General features: G+C 38.1%; 1 protein-coding gene across 6 annotated transcripts in view; it reads left to right on the top strand.

The window, feature by feature from the left end:
- The window catches only part of COX18 (cytochrome c oxidase assembly factor COX18), a 74,610-nt gene that overhangs the window by 1,292 nt on the left and 53,275 nt on the right, over positions 1-20,043 (top strand). For 3 of the 6 annotated variants that reach the window (XM_072941247.1, XM_072941251.1, XM_072941262.1), the window contains exons 3-9: positions 1,882-2,045; positions 2,786-2,910; positions 4,756-4,863; positions 8,071-8,686; positions 9,453-9,533; positions 10,396-10,674; positions 11,133-11,241. In XM_072941247.1, coding sequence (XP_072797348.1) covers positions 1,882-2,045; positions 2,786-2,910; positions 4,756-4,863; positions 8,071-8,244 — 571 coding nt within the window. In that variant the 3' untranslated portion in view covers positions 8,245-8,686; positions 9,453-9,533; positions 10,396-10,674; positions 11,133-11,241. Of the gene's footprint in view, positions 1-1,881; positions 2,046-2,785; positions 2,911-4,755; positions 4,864-8,070; positions 8,726-9,452; positions 9,534-10,395; positions 10,675-11,132; positions 11,242-20,043 lie in introns of those variants that run through there. The other 3 variants (XM_072941282.1, XM_072941265.1, XM_006212520.4) reach the window with 3 other exon arrangements.

Raw genomic sequence — 20,043 nt, 5'->3', positions numbered from 1 at the left:
AAGAAATGGAGAAACAAAGATAAGAAGAGAAAGTTCCTTGTTCTTAAGGGACTCCAGGCTATTGAAAAAGACAGCCATGTAATCAAATAATGACTGAATTAAGTACTGTACAAAAGATTTATGTACAGAGTCGGGCCATCATGGAAAGTCAGGGATGAAGATACTGTGCCAGTCTGTTGAGATTTTAATCAATAATGTTACAGGTTATTTGCAAACTTGACCTTTTTGACAAGATTCAGCGGACTATAGCCCACAGGAATGGGGAGGTAGAAAATATGAATGCCATAGTAAAAGCGACTGGATAGACAAGGTATTGTCAATCTGCTGTGGTTACTCTGTGTAGCTATCTGCCTTTTCTCTTAGAAAGCCCTTGCCCAAAGGGGCTTAACCATGCTTCAGTTCTATGCCTACAGTCATCCACTAGGAACTTCAAAGCCCCCCTGCTTCAGTCAGCCTAAGCTATTACTGCTTAGTTAGTTTTCTAAATCCTGATCCTTACTAGAGTGTGACAAAGTGTTAACCAGTTAACAGCAATGAGAAAAATAAGGGCTTTTTAAATATGATTACTAAATTATCCATATATTTTATCTCTATATGGTGTAAATTTGCCAACTATCTTCAGTATGAAATTATGTCCCTCCTTATATAGTGTTAAAAAGACCTGATATTTTAGAAAATATATTCTTATAGCTTAATGTCTTTACTTGATAAAAGAAAAAGTTGGTAAACCTATAGTTTTAAAGGTTTACTGAGCAGGGAAATCCGAGGACTACAGCTTTAGCCCAAAAGAGCAGATTAGTAGCTGCTCACGTGGGTTATAAATGCAGCCTCGACAAGACTGTGGCACCTTGCTTATGCAGCACTGGCAGGATGATTGTCCAGACACATCCTTACACAGCAGAGTGGCTTTCTAATGCAGGAAACCTTTCTGAGGGTTTCCTGCATTTTCAATGGAATTGGGTTTTGAAGGCTATTTGTAAATGTCAGGTGACATTTGTCAGGTCAGGAAAGTGGGCTATCCACACAGATGATATAATAACTTCCAAAGGCATGCTGGTGTGGAAGTCTGATTTGTTGGATGACCCAGATCATTCAGGGACTAGAATATATAGATGTCTACAGAAAGTAACAGGAGATAAAGTTGCAAGAGTAGGCAAAGGCTAAATTTCAAAGAGCCTAGAATGTCTCTATGTACTGTCTTAATTCAGTAGATTATAATTTGATTAAATTCAGCAAACCTATTGAACGTCTACCTTGTATAAAACATGCTACAAGTGATTTAAAGATTAAGACCCGATACTTGACCTTTGAGGAGACTATGGTCCAGAAAGTGGAACTTAAGACAAGAACTGGAATAACTAATATGGTAAACAGAGAAATAGTAAGAAAATCTTTATGAAAGAGTTGACTGAAGAATGGAGACCATTTTGACAGGCCAAGAGCATACACAGTACAAAACCACATTGCTACCTAAGATATGTTCAGGAGTTAAGTGATTGAGCTTGGCTGGAGCGGAGGTATTTGAGTAAAATGTGCTTTTCACCTTTAGGATTTCTGATTGAAGTTGTGGTCATACTATGTCAGTAGTGAAATTTCCCTGGTTAAAGCCTGATTTGCCAAGGACCACCAGAAACACAGCCTGTAGTTTGACAGTGTCAGATTTATTGAATCATTCTGTGATTTGTGTAAATTGTGAAAGAACTTGGAGTAAAGGAGTTTATTTGCGTTTTGTTTAGGCAGTCCCTTCATACACCCAAAATCCTCCATAAATCCCTTAGCCAGTAACCAGAGCGTGTGTGTGTTTGCGCTGTGGGGATGAAGCACTGCTAGTAGTCAAACGATGTTTTCTCCTTTTTCTTTTTCCCTCTTCCCTCAATCTAGGCTTACTTATCTAAAGATTCTGCGGAGGCTTGTTTCAGAGCTGTATATTCGGGATAACTGCCACCCTTTCAAAGCCACTGTATTGGTCTGGATCCAGATTCCAATGTGGATCTTCATGTCTGTTGCTCTCCGGAATTTTAGCACAGGGGCAACACATTCAGAAGGTAGTTATTGAAATCTGTTTCCCCAAATAAGTTCTTTGTACTCTAAGTACATTGTCTTTGTACATATGTACACTGTACATATAAGTGCAATTTGTATATAAGTACATTGTCTTTGTACTCTAAAGAGAAGAACAAAAAACCAAGCAAAAAAATTAAAAACACCTATACTTCTGATAATCAGAATATATTCTTTATTATCTCCCTTACAAGGATATGGAATTTAAAACATTAAGTGTAAGCAAACTAGCTGTGTTGAGAAAACAGATGAAATCTAGGAAGGACATCACTAGTGTGACTTCTTGGAGATCATAATAGAATTAGTGTTGTAATTCCATAATTCAGTTTCCTGGCCAAGAATTTTTTCTAAGTTTAAGAGACCAGAAAATATTTCACAGTTGTAAATGTAAACTTTAATTAACAAAGGTTATAAACTAAAGTGTTTGTTTTTTTACTTTCATTTAAAGGCATTGCTAACCAGAAAGTAATCAGTAGATTTGAAAGAAAGCAGCCTATGGACAAATAATTTTTTAAATTTAAGTCTGAAAAGATTACTGCTTCATATCTCTATTGTCTGTAAATCTCTTGCCTCTTTCTCTGAACAGGAAAGACTAATTTATGTTATAGAATGAAAATAACCTGAATAAAAAATGCAAGTCTTTAGAATGAGGGACACCTTCTTAGAATTATTTTCCTCTGCTATTTTTAGAAATTCCTTTGTTTTATGTATAAAAATGTTTCAGCAGGTTTTTCTGTTCAGGAGCAGTTAGCTACTGGTGGGGTCCTGTGGTTTCCTGACCTCACTGCCCTGGATTCCACTTGGATTCTGCCTGTCTCCGTGGGTGTCATCAATTTATTAATAGTGGAGGTCAGTGCTTTTAAATGAGATTTGCTTGCCATTTAAGTCATTGGGATTTTTGTTGTTGCTGTTCTGAATTCAAACGAATTTGAGCTGGTGGTGATAGCTCTGGGCTAGAATTGAGATTCCTTGGTTTTGGTCACAGATCAGCTATTGATGATAAACTGTGTCTCAGGCCGGTTCCTTAACCTCTCTGTATTATTCTCTTGTAATTAAAATAGGAGAGCTGAATTAGAGGCACTTCCAAAATCTCTTTCAGCTTTAAAATTAAATGATTCTAATGCATACGTTTTTGTGATTTGCTTTTTAGTAAAGACAGCAATTAAGATGCCTAATCAACCTGATCAGTCTGGTTTTATTTCCACAAGATATTGGTGTTTCGTGTATGTGTTTAATACGTCGATTTGTATTAGTTAGTACCTGACTGCCCTTAGTTATATGACCTTAGAAGAGTCATAGAACTTCTTCATAAGATGGAGTGGAGAAACATACGTATAAGATATGACATCCCAAGGGGGAGGGCATAGCTCATTGGTAGAGTGCATGCTTAGCATGCATGAGGTCCTGAGTTCAATCACCAGTTCCTCCATTAAAAATAAATAAATAAACCTAATTACTTTCCCCAAAATTAAAAAAATAAATAAATAATAATTAAAAAAAAGAAAAATATGACATCCCAGCCATGTCTTAACCATTATCCTGTGCTGCTTTACTCAGCAGTTTAGGGAAAGCGTGCCTTTAATCCCATAAAGAACTGTTCTCAGACTCTGAGTAGAATATAGACTCTGAACTAGAAGAAATCTTAGAAAAGATCTATCTCAGTTGAGCTTTCACAGACCTCATATCTACTGATCTCTCTTTGGGAAATCTAATACACTTATTTCTTTCAGGCGAGGAAAATGAAGATGATACTCTTAAGGCCTTGGGTAAAGTTTTTTATGTGTAGCCTAGGCGTGTTACCCTAAGAGCACCAGCACAGTACTGTGAACGTGGTTGGTACTTAGTGATTATTTCTTAGAAAGAAGGAAGTGGTAACAGGTCACAGTGAATTAATGTCAATCCTCTAGTCTTTATTCCATCTAACAACCCAGCTTAGATAAGTTTAATAAAAATCTATTCTTACTTAGCATTCACCATGTGCCAGGCACAGCTGTACAGAATTTATTTGAATTAACTCATTTAATTCTTACAGTAATGCTGTAATGTAGGTACTTTTATTACCCCCACTTTAAAGTGGTGAAGGTGAGGAGCAGAAAGTTTAAGTAACTTGCACAAAAACACATAACCACTAAATGCAGGGCTGCCTCATGAAACGAGATAGTTTGGGTTTACAGTCTGTGTTCATAATCATTGAGTTATGCTGCCTTGTAAATAAGTAATTTACCTCGCAAATTAAGTAAACCATAACTGCTTTTCCTAGCCTTGGTCCTTTCCAAAGTCTGTGTAGCCAGATCACAAACCTTTGAGATGGCTGTTAAGTTCCTTCTTTATGCCAGGCCCTGTATTTAGGTGCTAAAAGCCAAGGTTTATGATTCATACATAATACTTATCTCAAAGAGACTTAAGGTTTACTGAGAATCTTTCAAAAACATTGACTTATAAAAATTATGCTGTGATTCTTTTTAATATAGTTCAGTCTCTTTATTGCTATTAATTAAAGCTCCATTTAAGAATTCTACATGATTAAGTTTTTAAATAGATTATCAACCAATAAATTTATCAGTTTTGTTTTTAATTATTTTTTGCTTTTATTAAAGTATAGGTAGAGGGCAGTCAAAAATCCATTTGTATTTTAAAGCATGTCTAATTTAATGTGCATTTTAATAATCATGTGTATATATTCTACCCCTTCAGATGTTTGCTCTGCAAAAAATTGGAATGTCTCGTTTTCAGACATATATTACATACTTTGTTCGGGCGGTATCAGTGTTGATGATTCCAATTGCAGCCACAGTACCTTCAGTGAGTAAGCACCAGCATTGTGTGAAGCATGTGCTAAATATAAATCTTCTCTGACTGTATTCTGCCTCTTCTATTGAGCTTCCTCTGACCACTCAACCCCTTACTGGTTTCTGCTGTCCCTATCACCAAGTGATGTCTGAATATTTCTTGGGATTGGTTAAACTTTCTTTATATGACTATGTCTTAACTCTTCTAAATCAAACTCCTTTTTTCCATTTTTCTTTTTTTTTTTTCAGTCTTGCAAAATACCTTGCACAGTACTATGAACATAGTATTTCTCTGTTTGATTAATTGATATATTGAGTTCTTTCTGTCTTCATAGTCTGGACCAAGGAAGTTAGCACTTAGAAAAGAAACAAAACTTTGTGCTAGGTCCATATGGTTTCATATGTAATATTATTTAAGCTCATAACAACTTTATGAAGCAGGTATACTTGTCTCCATTTGTACGTAATTAAGCTTTTATAGAAATAGAAAAAGAAATGTTACGTTTGCAGTTATTTTGTATGTTTAGCCCTTTACTTATTTTCCGTGGATACTTCAGTACTGAGATGGCTAAAGCTGTATCAGGTGTATCTGTCTTTGCTCAGAGCCAACACATAGACCATAAAGTAGTCGTCATTTATTGCTGGTAGTTAGAGTTACATCAGCTTGTGTGAAAGTACTTCATATGACTTGTCTCAGGAATCTGAAATAGTGTGTTTTCAGCCTCACAAATGTCAATTAAATGTTAAATGTTTTTAAGCTATCACTTAGACATAATACTGTCATTAATCTTGTGTAAAATAAATAAGTTTTCTCATTTCTAAAATAAACACCATAATGTCTGAGAATTAGTGGAATAATAAGTGCCTATTATAGTACTTTTCACGTAATAATAATGTTGTTGTAAAATACTCTGGTTAAAGCAGAGCAATACAAATTTACTATATTTCTAAGAGAAATAATACCAGTTACCATTGAGAAAACCTCCAGATCAAATATAATAGGAGCAGTCACGTTTTAATGAGAGATTGAGTTCAAAGTGAGTAACAAGAGATCAAAAAAAACAGTGTCTTCAATACCCAAAAGTTCGTTCTTTCAAATATAGGAAATTCAGAATTAGACAGTTTAGTGTAGAGCTGATGTGACATCCCTGTGAAGACAGGAGAGACACAGCCTGCTTCTCTCTTAATGTTGCATAATCCACAGCCTGTAATTTCTGCCTTGAAGGCCACAGAGTAGTCATGATTGCTGTTGAAGCTTGTTATCTTGTAAGAATAGTAAAACGGTGCTTCAAGTATAGTCAGCCCCTCTCAGGACCCTTGCCAGATGTCCCTCCAAACACTTGTGCTTACATCTTAAATATGTAACCATACCTAACTGCAAAAGAAGCTGAAAAGTACAGCTTTTTTTTTTTCCCAGGTGACAGTATATCCTGCTGAAAATTAGAGTTTTATTACTAAGGAAGAAGAATGATGTTTTGTAGGCAGTTTGTAGTCTGATGTCGCTGGGCTCAGTACTGCCCACTTTGTGAATAAGATGATGATGATAGCTAATATTTATTCAGCATTAACATTGTGCCAGGCAGTGTTTTAAATCATTTACATATATTAGTGCATATATTTCTCCCAGCAATGTACTGAAGTAGGTGATATTATAATCTCCACTTTAGTGATGAGGGAACCAAGGCATAGAGAGGTTGAGTAGCTCATCCAGGGTCACTGATCTGTTAAGTGGAAGAGTCTTAACACACATCCAGGCAGTTTGACACTTGCTCTTAACTATTATGCTAATCTGCTTTTGAATATGCTTTGCTTTCTGCCCTGAAAAACCTGTTCTCGAACAAATTCAAGTGCTTAATATGGGCCGCATACCATGCCTACTGCTATACGTGAATTTTCTCTTTTATTCCTCACGGCATCCCTTTGAAGTAAGTACCATATTAGGTACTTTCTTACATGCATGGACTACTCTATTACATGTATCTCAAGTCCATTTTTTAAAAAATCACACTTTAACTCATCATCAATGTATACTCCATTAGGATAATATTTATTAACTAGGAATTACCAGAAGGCCTTCAGCGAGGGTCATTAAAGTCCTCCATGATGTGAGTTTCAGGACTTTTTTTTTTTGTGTCCCCATTTTATAGAAGATGAAACTGAAACAAGAAAAATAACTTTCCCAAAGTTAAATAAATAGATTTCAAACTCAGGCAGTTTGACTCTAGAACCCGGACTCAACCACCACTTGGTCTTTCCTGTGGGGCCTGATTACCTTTATTTCTTTATTTTTTTTTCCTCTATTAAAATCAGTTTTACTCCATTAAAAAAAATTGTGATCAAATAATATAACCAAGGAAAAGAGCCCAGCTTCAAGTCTGCAGTGTAAAATCAAGGGGAAATGATCACATTTCTTTTTAATTGTCACATTTAGGACCTTTAAAGAGTTCACTGGTTTCCAGGGAGCACCAGTATGCTGTTTGTGCCAAAAATTTCATGAGCTGTCCTCAAACATCAAGTTCTGAGTTTGAGCAGCTGTTCAATTGTATGTGATACTGGTTCTCCAACAGACTGATTACCTTCTGATGCCAAAGAAAAGTTTGGGAAAGATGTATGAATGGGAATGTTTTAAGAGGCTGCAGGACTTGGTCTTTGACCTAAATAAATCAGTCTGGTAATTAAAAAGAAGACCGAAGATAATGCTGAGACTGTTTGTCTCAGGAAAAGGCAAAGGTAATGAATGCATTCCTGACTACACTAAAAAACTGGTTACTGGGAAAATTTGCAAGATACATGACTGTATGAGGGAAAATGAGGTCTAGGGAGGCTAGGTTTGCCATCATAAATGGCCGTGCCCCCTGTAGCCTCCCTGCAATATAGCAGCTTGTCAGAACTCTTGGTGAAGAAGAAGTATACTTAATTGTCAAAGAAGAGAGGTGAGATCTCTGTTGAGCCTCTGCCTGGGAGCTCTTCTCCATTATTCATTTCTGTCATGAATACTCTCATTTGGTTTCTTTTGGTTTTTGGTCTTCCTTTCAACTTTCTTACCTATCTGTTAGATCTGTCACAGGTATCTAGTAGCCACTGAAGGTCTTGTTCTGTCCTGGTGTACTTTTGTTTACAGAGATTGCAATTTTCTTTTTTATTGCCTACCTGTCTCTAGACTTGATGTCCTTGGAGAATGGAGAGATGCTAACATTCATGTCCTTTCTTCTCTCCACAGTCGATTGCTCTGTACTGGTTATGCTCCAGCTTCATGGGCCTTTCACAGAACTTGCTGCTGCGTTCCCCTCGATTTCGCCAACTTTGCCGAATACCGTTAACCAAGTCAGATTCACACACTCCTTATAAGGACCTCTTTGCTGCCTTTTATGCCAAGTTCAGTTCAAGAAAATGACATACTTTCTAGTAATTTTGGAACAATGACAGTGTATTCATTCTTAATGTATTTAGAACATCGAGAAATTCAGATATGATTTAATTTGCTTTTGTTTAAAATCATGAGCCCTGTGGAGTACTGTGGATTAAGATATATTTGGACACTTAAAATCTTTTAAGTGCTAAAAATGTATGTTTAATTATATACTAAGAATATAAGAGGGGAATCAAAGTGTTGGGCCCTGTTTATAAAATTACAACTTATTAGAGGCGCCAGAACCTTAGAGAACAAGACTAGAAAAGTTTTATAAAATAAGAGCATCCAATGAGGTGATTCTTAAAATTTTGGAGGTGTGGAAGATCATATACCTGCTTGAGTATTTGATAAAGCCATGGTTTTCTCTTCAGAAAAGTCCTGGAACTCGCATCATGGAGTTTACTGACCCCCTGAAGGCCTTCTGGTAATTCCTAGTTAATAAATACTATCTTAATGGAACATACGTTGATGATGAGTTAATGTGTGATTTTTTAAAAAATGGACTTGAGAAACATGCAATAGAGTAGTCCATGCGTGTAAGAAAGTAGTATGGTAGGTTGTATTGCTTCCCAACCCTGCTCTGAAAGAATGCAAAAAGTGTTCATTCCTTTTTCTATAACTTAAGAAGTCTGGAATAAAGATAGCACTAAGTATTGCTGGAGCCCAAAGTAGAAAATCTTAAGCTAATCATATGGAACATGAAGGAGCCAGGTCTCCCTGATAACCCTTTAAGAAAGTGAAAAGCTGGTGCTAGGGTTAGGGTAATGCTAACTGGAAGACTCTTTCAAACCTGTACACCTTGGTATGATAATACAAAATCTTAAGTTGGTCTGAGGATCTTATATATTACAAAATTCATAAGTTCATAGCTTGGTAAAGGGAGCAAAATACATTTTAAAAGCTTGAAAGATCAGGATAGTACTTAAAACAAGTTTTAAAAATAATTGCTAAATATATGAAAGTACATTAGTTTCACTATTACCAGAAATTAAATGTAGGTGGAGAATCAGTCAGCTTATTCAGTTACAGAGCGTGCATATGAACCTTGTGCTTATACTGTGTATTCAGTCATTGGAGAATGTAGTAGATCACTTAAACGTGAAGTAAGATTGTTGTGCAGAATTCTGGAGACAGAACTATTTGAGTCTTTTTCATCATCTCTAAGTACAGTAGACCCTTCTCTCTCCTAGCCCCGGAAGGCCACAGCCTTTAAGAGCTTCGAGCTGTCAGCTGCTGGAATCCCAACAAACAACTGAACCAAACTTCATTAGGTAAGGACTAACACAGCTACAGAGAGGGAGCAGTTAATTCCATGGCTCTTGAAAGTACTACCTTGACTGCAGTCATTTGTGGAATACAGTCTAAAAGCAAAAAGGACTATTAGAAATCTTAGAACTTTATTTAGTAATTGTATTGCTGCTCTGTTACTCTTACTGTGAAGTAAAATGTATAGTGATGTTTACTGGTATGTTAGTTTTCCGTGGTTGCTGTAATAAATTCTTCATGCTGCTTATGCACCAAGAGGAAGATACTACTGAGTAAATTAGTTGGAGATATTATGAGATATATCTCTTTCAAATTTTTCCTTTAAAGCATAGATTTAGGGGTTGCCCCTGAGAAAAAAATTGGTCCCAAAGAAGAGGGTCTTCCCCACAATTCTCTACCCCTACATCAGAAAGCCTACCCTCCATGCCTGTTTCACCTAAGACCTTCCACAATCTTGATTAAGAATTGATGAAAGTAAATTCATATTTATGACAAGATGAGGAAGATTTAAACATACAAGTTGTCTTTGCTCCTTTGGGCCTCACCTCCTTAGGAGATAACATTCCTTAATCTCATCAAGGAACACAACTCTTTAGCAGGTAACCTTCCTTCTTAATCTTGTGAAGGGACAGGATGACCCATGACTCACTTTGTACCTATATGTCTGAATTGTGTAAACTATCAGTAATAAGTCATTTGACATAACCCTTTGTCTCAAAAACATGTAACTGCTTTGACCTCTAATGGCAGGATAGTACTCAAGAGCTTTCGGAAAGACTGTCTCCCAGATTATAATTATCAGGTTGACTTGAGTAAAATTTTTTATTTTTCTCTTAGATAGACCATTGATTAATTTTTTGTCAACAGAGCTGTATACAAAAACATTTTGATCCTGGTTGATTCCCATGCATAGAAATGACAAGGCCTGCAGGTATCACAAGAAAAGGAAAAACAACAACAACAACAAAAAACCAAGAAAGCACTTTCACACAGAAACCTCGCCTAGTTCTTAGAACAGGAACTTTTTGCTTTGCTGTAACTTGAACCTGAGGGAGATGCCGACATAACTGTCCCAAAGGAATAGGTAACAAGCCCTGTTACCTTGTATTCTATCACCGACTGTCTTCTTGACTGCCAAGTTTTTAGGTAAATTTTCTAAGATAGCCTTACCTTTAATTGCCTAGGCCTGTGCTGCTGATTTTGTTCTATAAAATACTTTCGGGTGTTTGGGAACAAAAGCATGGTTGAAAAGTCCTTAAAGTGCTTTAAGAAAGCAGCCACTCCTATTCATTTATTCTATCTAAGCAACAAAACAGAAAATGCTATCCTTGAAGGTCTCTGCTAGACTCCAGAGGGCCAAGAATTTCATGAAAAAAGAAGCCTCTAGGGAAAATGCCTAATTTCTGTCTTTTCCATTTTGAGAAAATTTCACGAGGAATGCTTCCCTTCCTTTGGATCCCTGATAAGCCAGTTATATTTATTTGTCCTTCGTTGATAAAGCAGCATTATATTTAATTTAGCTTTGTTTTTTTTAAATTGTAGCTCTCCAGGGAAACTTAAAACTGAAATATGAAACATATCTAACTGTATCCATTTCATTGCAGCTGCATTTCTGTGTGTTCCAAGGGTAGTACAACTAATAATTTGAGGACTTTCTTCTAATTATAACCTCAAGCTTCCTGTATCCTCTGTGAGTGGTGGATGCTTCTGAGGGTAAGGAGTATTAAAAATATGAATTCTATATTTATGAGAGGTTAACAGCTTATTCCATACTATTCAAAATGTATCTTGTCTTTTTGTGAAGTTTTATTACAGAATCTTCGGTTTTGCTTATATAAGTTTTCAAATACAAATGTTTCATTTTGGGATCCAAAGAAAAACTGCAAGTTTACATTCAAAATTACTGTTACAACCAAGTAGAGATTTTGAAATGAGATATCTTCTCCCTCATCTTTAACTCGCACCTATGTATGTGATAAGGTCTTATTTCACTTTAAAATACAGCTGGTCCTCATTATGCGTAGTTTAATATTTATGAAGTCACCTACTCACTAAAATTTATTTGTAAGATGCTCACAATGCTTTTGCAGTTATTAGCAGACTTGTGCCTTCAAACTCAGAGCAGAAAAAAGTTTGAGCCCACCCAGCGCACACATTCCCAGCAGGGATCAAACAAAGTGACGCTGCCTTTTTGTTTCAGCTCTCGTACTGTAAAGACGCTGTGTTTACGTGTCCTTCTTGTGGTCTGTTTAGTGCCATGTTTTTCTCATTTTTATAGTTTTTTAAGATGGCCTCTGAGCACTAAGTGAAAGAAGGCTGTGATGTCCTCACAGAGGAAGTATGTGTGTGAGGTTAGCTGCATTCAGGTGTGAACTACAGTGCTGTTGGCCAGGGGTTCAATGTTAATGAATCAAAATACATACTAAATAAGATGTCTTTAAACACAAACATATAGGACGTGGTTATATCTCTCTCTTTTTTTTTTTCCAATAATTAAACTGTATTATGTCTGCCTCTTTTTTTTTTTAATTTTTTTTTGGTTGTTTTTGAGGGGGCAGTAATTAGGTTTTTATTTACTTTCAATGGAGGTTTTGGGGATTGAACCCAGGACCTCATGCATGCTAAGCATGCACTCTACCACTGAGCTACACCCTCCCCACCGACATGGTTACATCTTGATTGGTTACTGATATTGGTATTGTGACCAAAGGCTTGTAGGAACCTAACTCTGAATTTCCTCTAGGAGTGATGGGTTGGTGTTCCCAGTGGCTTTATAGAGCAAACCTACCATGAATAATGAAAACCAATGTGCTTCAGCCTGTGCCACACGGGTTTTTATGCATATGATGGTTTAAATCTGGGTCCTCAATTTGAGCCACAGATACAGTTCACTTGCCCTTTTTTGTACAGCTTGAAAGCCAAGGATAGTTTTTACCTTCTTAAATGATTGGAAAAAATAAAAAGTATAACATATCAATTATATGAAGTTCGCATTTCAGCAATTATCACATATCAATTATATGAAGTTCATATTTCAGCATCCATAAATAACAGTTTATTGGAACACAGCCATGTTTGTTTACATCTTGTGTATGACATTCATGCTTCAACTGCAGAGCTGCGTGGTTGTGACAGAGCTCTTCTGTTAAAGTGCTCACACTGCTCAGCACAATACAGATCTCAGTGGTGCAGTTATAACTTGATAGTGTTTCAAGTGCCATGTGTACTGTCCTTTGGCCACATTCTATTTATTTTTTATTACTAGTTCATATCCAGTCAAAATAAGAAAAGTGAATTTCAGGTGTCATGCTTTTAAGGCACAGTAAAGCATGGGTTTTGTTACTGAATTAGATGGCAAAACATTGTATATATTATGCAATGGCATTATCACTACGCTAAAAGAATACAACATACGTCGGCATTACCAGATATCACAGTATTCCCAAGTCACAGGAAAGCAATGGTCAGAAAAATTAGAAAATTTAAAGTGAGGTGGGGAGGATACAGCTCAAGTGGCAGAGTGCATGCTTAGCATGCATGAGGTTCTGGGTTCAATCCCCAGTACCTCCTCTAAAAATAAATAAATGAATAAACCTAATTACCTCCCCCCTCAAAAAAAAAAGGCAATTAAAAAAAAAGAAAGTTTAAAGTGGAATATCTCATCACAGCAAAATGGGTTTGAAAAAAGAAAAATGACAGCTGAAGAAAAATTCTGTTTCCTCTCTACACTATCCACAGAATCCTACTGGCTACCAAATGTGTGTGTGTTTTTCCCCATACCAAGCAGTTCTCCAATTTTCTGTGGGCACCAAACTAGTGTGTCCTACAATTCAGTTCAGTTCTGACACTACCTGAGGTTACCTGAAAACTGGATTTGCCCCTTGGTGAGTGTCCAGACAAAAGACATATGCCAAAGATCAGGAGAAGGAAGGATTTATTACTGGCAGCAAGTAAAGAGGACACTGGAGATTTTCCAAAGCAATGTCTCCCTGAACTGCAAAATTGGGAAATTTTAAGCTGGGGTTACGTGCATATTCACACAGGGCTTGGGCAAAGGAGAATTCAGCATAGAATTGGGGCAAATGTTGGTAGAGTCTAAGCTTTAGTTGATTGAAGTCACAAGGGTCAGAAAAGGTCGACATCATTATTTCTTAGGTTCTGATGTATTTGTGGTCTCAGCATAGTTCCCATCCTCCACCTGGATGGGGGCCTTAGTTCCTGCAGAACTCAGAGATACGTGTCATATTGTTAATGTATATCCCTTGAAGAGGAACTAGGACTCAGTTTTATTGCTGAACTTTTGTTTCTTGACTGCTTTTTCCTTTGTTCCTGCATTCTCTCCCTTCCATTAAAATCATTAATGAGACCTGTTCAAGAGCAAGCATTGTAGCCTGGCTTAGATCACAAAATGGCTTAGGCCAAAAATGGCTTTTCTTATGTTAAGAAAGTGATGCCTGGTTCACCCCCTACCCTGTCTGCTCACAGAGTCAGTGCAGATCACACAGGACTTAGCCTCACAAGACTGCCCTTTCCCTCCACTTCAGATACCAGTCTCATGTATTAACCCACAACTTCTGCTCTACTTGGTTGCTAATGGAGGGTTCCCATAGCTCCGTCCTTAAGTTCAATAATTTGCTAGAACAGCTCACAAAACTCAAAAGCATTTTACTATTATCCATTTATTATAAAAGATGCAACTCAGCCAAACAGAAGGAATGCATGGGTCAGGGGTAGGGTGGGCAGGGTACACAGAGCTCTCATACTGTTTGGGGGCTTCCTTATGTAGGCACAACTGATGACATCACTGGTTGTTGGTGATTGAATTCAGTCTTCAGCCCCTCTCCCCTCCTGAGAGGTCAAGGGGTGGGACTGAAAGTTTCAACCCTCTAATCTTGTGGTTGGTTCCCCTGGTATCCAGCCTCCATCCTGTGATTATCCAGGAGGGGCTTTCAGGTGTGGTTGAAAGGGCCTTGTTATGAATAACAGAATTCATGCAGCTCCTTTAGGAACTGTTTCAGGAGCACAAAACACCAAATAGTATAAGAAAAATCCATCCATTGCTCTTTTAGGAAATTACAAGTATTTTAGGAGCAATGGATGGAGACCAAATACATATTTCTTATTACATTACAGTGTCACGAGGTTTTATTTGTTGAAATTAGTAACTTTAATCACCACAGTAAATATTTGAAATGGGTTCTCATTGGTCAAATTAGCACTTGGGTTAGTTGGGGTAGTTTAGAGACATGCCTACATTTGAATGAGTAAGAGAGAAGAATCGGATGAGTTCTGTAGCCGGCATCCTCGGGATTGCTGGTCCTAAGGCTTAATCTGTGAACAGTTCTGATTCCTTCCTAGGGTAACAGAACCCTGCCTGTAAGATTTCATGTCAGATTGTTATGGAAATGACAGGCCAGCCAAGAAACAAGCACCACTCGGAGGGTTGGAGTACTCAGATTTATTACGCCGGCGGGCTCAGAGGGGCTTCTGCTCCAAAGCTCTGAGCACCTCCAAGACGTGCACATGAGGTTTTATAGGTTTAATTACAAGTATGGGGCTATTAGCCAATAAGGTTCAAACAACAAAAAGCAAGGAATCAGTACACTGGAGCTTATCAATTTGGAACAGATCACGTTACTGACACTTGTTGAGCTTGGATTTACGAGTTAACTTGTTAGCCCAGTAAACTGACACTAAACTTTAGATTTACAAGTTAGCCCGGCAGAACTTATATCAGTAAACCGACACTAATCACACTTAGATTTGTGACTGAGCTCGTTAGCCCAATAGACTGACACTAAACTTCAGATTTATGAGTTAGTCCAGCAGAACTCAGATCAGTAATCCGACACTTGTTGCACTTAGATTTGTGACTTAGCTTGTTAGCCCAGCTGGGCTTTTCCTTCACAAGATGTCATAAGTTCACCTAAATAAAGTCCAGGGGCTGGGATTTCATTGAGTTACGAGCACAGAGCTGAACTGTGTATGTCCACTTGCTAATACTTTTTTTGTTGAATAAGTTTGTATGTGGCAGAGTTTAGTATTCCACACAGATGTGTGTCATATGTAGGTGTTGACTGAAATAAATGCGCAGCCTAAAAGTTGAGAATTATGTTTTATTTGGTGGGAGGACAGCCTCTCAGATCGCTCCGAAGAGGTAGGGGAGGAGCTAGGATATATAGGAGCTTTACAACAAAGACCAGGTAGTAGGAACAATAAAAGATTACTTGTTATCTAAAGAAAGCCAGGAATCTCAAGTTAAAGAATTGAATGCTTTTCTATGTATGGAAGGAAGCAAACATTTGGGCTCATTGAATTCATTCCTTTGACAAGCACCTAGCTATCTAGGGCCAGTGTCCTGTCCTTTCTTATTCTGAGTCCCTTCAGAGTGCACCATTGTGAGTGGCTGCAGAGGCTGGGCTGCAGGCTTGTCTTCACTGGGGGGTGGCGGCAGCCACTGATGACTTGATGGCTTCAGCATTCTTTGTTTACTGATAAGGTTTGCAGTATTTTTCGTTCACATAGGTCAGATGTCAGTACGGTGACACTGAGTAGTCAGTCCACTAACACACAATGCTTGCCTGCAGGCTTCTTCCTCCAGTGGCTCCACTCCTCTTCCAGTACCCAAGGCTGCAGGGGTCATCAGAGGAGAGTGAAAACAAGGTGGTTACCTAGTGAAAGGGTAACCTCAAGTCAGAATATTGAGAGGAATTGGAAACAGAAGTCCTTAAACAAACAAACAAACACACAAAACTCAGCCTACTTGTAACTCCCAGGTATAGCATCTCTAGTTCTCCAGGGTGGGTGGGAAAGGGCCAGTGTCTGAGCACATCTTCCCAGGGACTGTGCTTGCCTTTGGCTTAGAGGGCACGTGCCCCACCTACTTAACAGGGATCAGTAGGTACAGTACGGTTGATGACTACCATGGGAAGATTTAAAATTTGCCTCTTTGAGATGGTGTGCCACTTTGAAGTCTCTTCCCTCATTCTTCTAAAGACTCATCAAAATATAGTGAGATTGTCCAGGTACGCCATTAATTCCAAGGACTTTACGTTCCCAGGCCCTTTCTCTAGACCAGCTGCTAAGAGAGAGTTGGGGGTCCCAGAGACCTGATATTTTGTTCCCCAAAACAGGATTAACTTTTTTTATCTGAGCTAGAACTTGCCTATGTTTTATCTTAATTTTCTTTGCTTCCCATAAGACTACTATTTACTTGTCTACAAAGTTTTTTCCTTTTTTTTTTTTTTTAATTTCCATATATATTCAGATACTATGTGCAGAGTGGCCTCTGTCTGAGGCAGAGGTCTTCAAGAAAAAAAGTGTCCTAAGATGGAGGAATAGCTTGTGCAGTTTAGTAGCTATGGTTTGGGCAATTTGGATTTTATCAAGAAGAGTGGAGAACAGTGAGGGGCTGAGGTCATGTGTAGGAGAGAGAAGAAAGAAACAGTTGCAGGACCCAGTGGAAGGTTCTCAGTCCTTTCAGGGTCTCTTATACTGGTTTTTTTTTTTTTCTCTTACACTATTTTTACTATATATCAAAAGACAAGCATGTTTTGCAGACAAAATCCAGACACTCTGACAATACTTCACTAATATGGTGCTTTAAGTCAGTAATTTTCTCTAATGAAAGCTTTTTTCTAGGATACTCCCTAAAAGGTAGAGGGCTTCATATTGCCAGTGTTATTCCTCTTTAGCATATTTTATATCCCATTCAGTGGAGGAGAATATCTAAACCCTGATTTATGGGTTGCTTTTTCATTACATAGTTTAATTATGGCCTCTTTTGATCACAGTAGGTGGTACTGTAATTCAATCTGATGTTAGCAAAAAGAGAATATATTTATTTATATAACCACAAAGTCTGTAGGTAATGTTGGTTTTAGACATAGGTGGTCCTAGAAGCCTAAACAGTATCTTCTGTTTCAACTTTGCTTTCCTTTGGGTTGGCCTGATTCTTGAAGCTCAGGTGGCAGCTATGGCCACTGGTAGCTCTAGGCTCACAATAGTGCTTCAGTTAGTGCTTCCTATACTTCTAGAAAATGTTCTAGGCAAGACCTCGATTGACTTGTGTGGGTGTAGTATACGGTTTGGCCAGATATGGGTTATGTTTACCACTCCCAGAACCATAGTTGGGGTAACTCCAACCTAAACCATGTGAATGGTGTGTTGGGAGGGAATGGATTTTCAGAGGACATAGGACTTCTCCATCCAGCTCCTTAGCTGCTCAGCAGCATATGTATATATAATTTAGTATATAGTATAATATAATTAATTTTATTTAATATGTAATTATGTAGAATTAATACAATGCTAATTTTAATGTAATCCAAGCATTACATTTAAATTATATCTATAGATATATAATTGATGTAAATATATAACAAAACATAATGTAACTATTTCTCCTTAACAGAAGACAGCTCAAATCCCAAATTCCAAGTTCTCTGCATTTGCTTTTAGATCCAGGGACTTGGAGTGACTTGTATCCCTCTGAGTTAGGTTCATGGTAAGAAATGTAAGTATCTAGTAATAAATAGTGGAAGAGGGAGAGAGGAGAATCACAATAAAAGTTCCCCACTTGGGACAAGGAAGAAGGGAAAGCACTCTGTGGTTGCAGGTTCACAGCACACGCATATCCTGGGGCTCCCTGGCTGGGAAGTAATGCAGTTTCAGTTTGTTGGGTCCGTGGCCACATGTGAGGTGAACACTGAGAGCATTTTCCTTCTGGGGCTGCACTGACTTACTGTTGGTACTGCTTTTCCTGCCTGGGAGGTACCTCGGGAGTGAAGTTCTCAAGTTATCAGGCTCCCATCTCTCTCCTCCCATTTGTGGCCATTTTGTTTTTAAGTTGAGTGTACTACCTGTCTTCTCTCCCTCATTCTTCACTCCCACCCACTCGCCATCACTTTGACCTTTTGCACTGTGCTCTAGTTCAGTAACTAGTTCTTCATCTGTGTCTGTTCTTCAGTTGTGTCTACTCAGTGTATCTCCTTAGTTTCATTGCAGTTGCAGTATTCTCGTTCTAGTCAATTCTTTTTTCACAAAAGCCTATGTTTGCTACATGAATCTGGTATCTTTCTGTTTAAAGCTTCTGAAGATGTCAGTTATACTCCTCTTAAAACAACTTCCAGTTTGTTGTCTTTATTTTATTTCCTTAGGAGGTGGTTCTGCATATTTAGATCAGTACTTTTATTTCAGGGTGTGATTTTGCTCAACTGCTGTGTCATTCTTGGTTGTGTTTTTGTCTTTGACTTAGCTTTCTCTGCTAGCATCTGTCATTGTAGCCACCTCCAGTAATTGTGAGGAAAGGATGGACTGCAAGGCAGAGGGTGACAGTGACAGGTCTTCTGTGGGGAGTGCTCCTTGTTCCTCTTGAGTGTAGCTGGCCACTCAGGACACTGTTTTGCCTCCCTAACCCAAGGACTTACCGTCATTTTTCTTATGGGTGATAGATGACTCTGCTGGCTGTTGTTTGGCATAAACCCGACCAAGTGGTTGAGTGGCTCTAAAAACAACCTAGAAGGGGTTGCCTTTTCCTGTCTATCTTCATAATCACCAAATCCCCAAGCTTCGAGTACCCTTAGAACTGCTCCCACTTTTCATATAACTCCTTCCCTGAGTATGTTTTCCTCATCATTTCTAGCCCATTGATGATTCTCTTCCTAGTTTTTCATGGCTGCTATAGATTTTTTTAAATATCTCTCTTTTTTTTTTTTTTTTTTTTTTGTAATTTCTAGAGCTGTGAGAAGAGGAGTCAGACAGGCATCCCCAGTCTGCTACCTGGAGTCCTTCTTTCTCTTCACTGTGCCACTGCAGTGACCCTGCAGTAAACACAGCCATCTTGAAACCTTTTTCAATCCTGATTTTGCTTGGCTTCTTGATTTCAACCGCTGGGCAGCATCTGGTATTCTTAACCACATTTTTCTTCTATTTCCAAAACAAAGCCCACTATGAGTCTTTCTATTTCCAATATTTCCTTTGTGGCCTCCTGTTCCTCTGAAGTCTTGATCATTAGAGCTTTTTCTAGGCCTTACCTTCTCATTCTACTGCCTCCTCTTGGGTGATCTCATTGGTTCCTTTGGCTTCAGTACCATTTCTGCACTGAGTATTCAAAGTCTGCACTTCCAATTCTTCGGCTATGTAGAGCTTCAGACTAATACAGCTGCCTGACTACTGGACAGCTCTGTTTGGCTGTCTGCAGGCACTAAATTCAGTATATCCAAAGTTCAGCCATTATCACCCCCTAACCAAACCTGGTCCTTTTTTTTTATATTCTCTACCAACCAAGTTGTCCAGGTCAGAGAAATAAATATCTTGAATTCACCCTCTCCTTTAACCTTCCTTTCTTTTCTCATACTATAATAAAATTCTTTTGCTTCTCTAAGTCTCCACTGCTGATACCTATGAGCCACAATCATCTCACCTGAATCTCTACATCTTCCTAACTGCTCTCTACCTGCAACCTTGCCTATCCAATCTATTCTTCATTCGGTAGCTGTAGACTTTTTTCAAAAG

The sequence above is a fragment of the Vicugna pacos genome, chromosome 2 (genome assembly GCF_048564905.1).
Source record: "Vicugna pacos chromosome 2, VicPac4, whole genome shotgun sequence".
Lineage (NCBI taxonomy): Eukaryota > Metazoa > Chordata > Mammalia > Artiodactyla > Camelidae > Vicugna > Vicugna pacos.
This window is presented reverse-complemented; position numbering and strand designations above follow the sequence as displayed.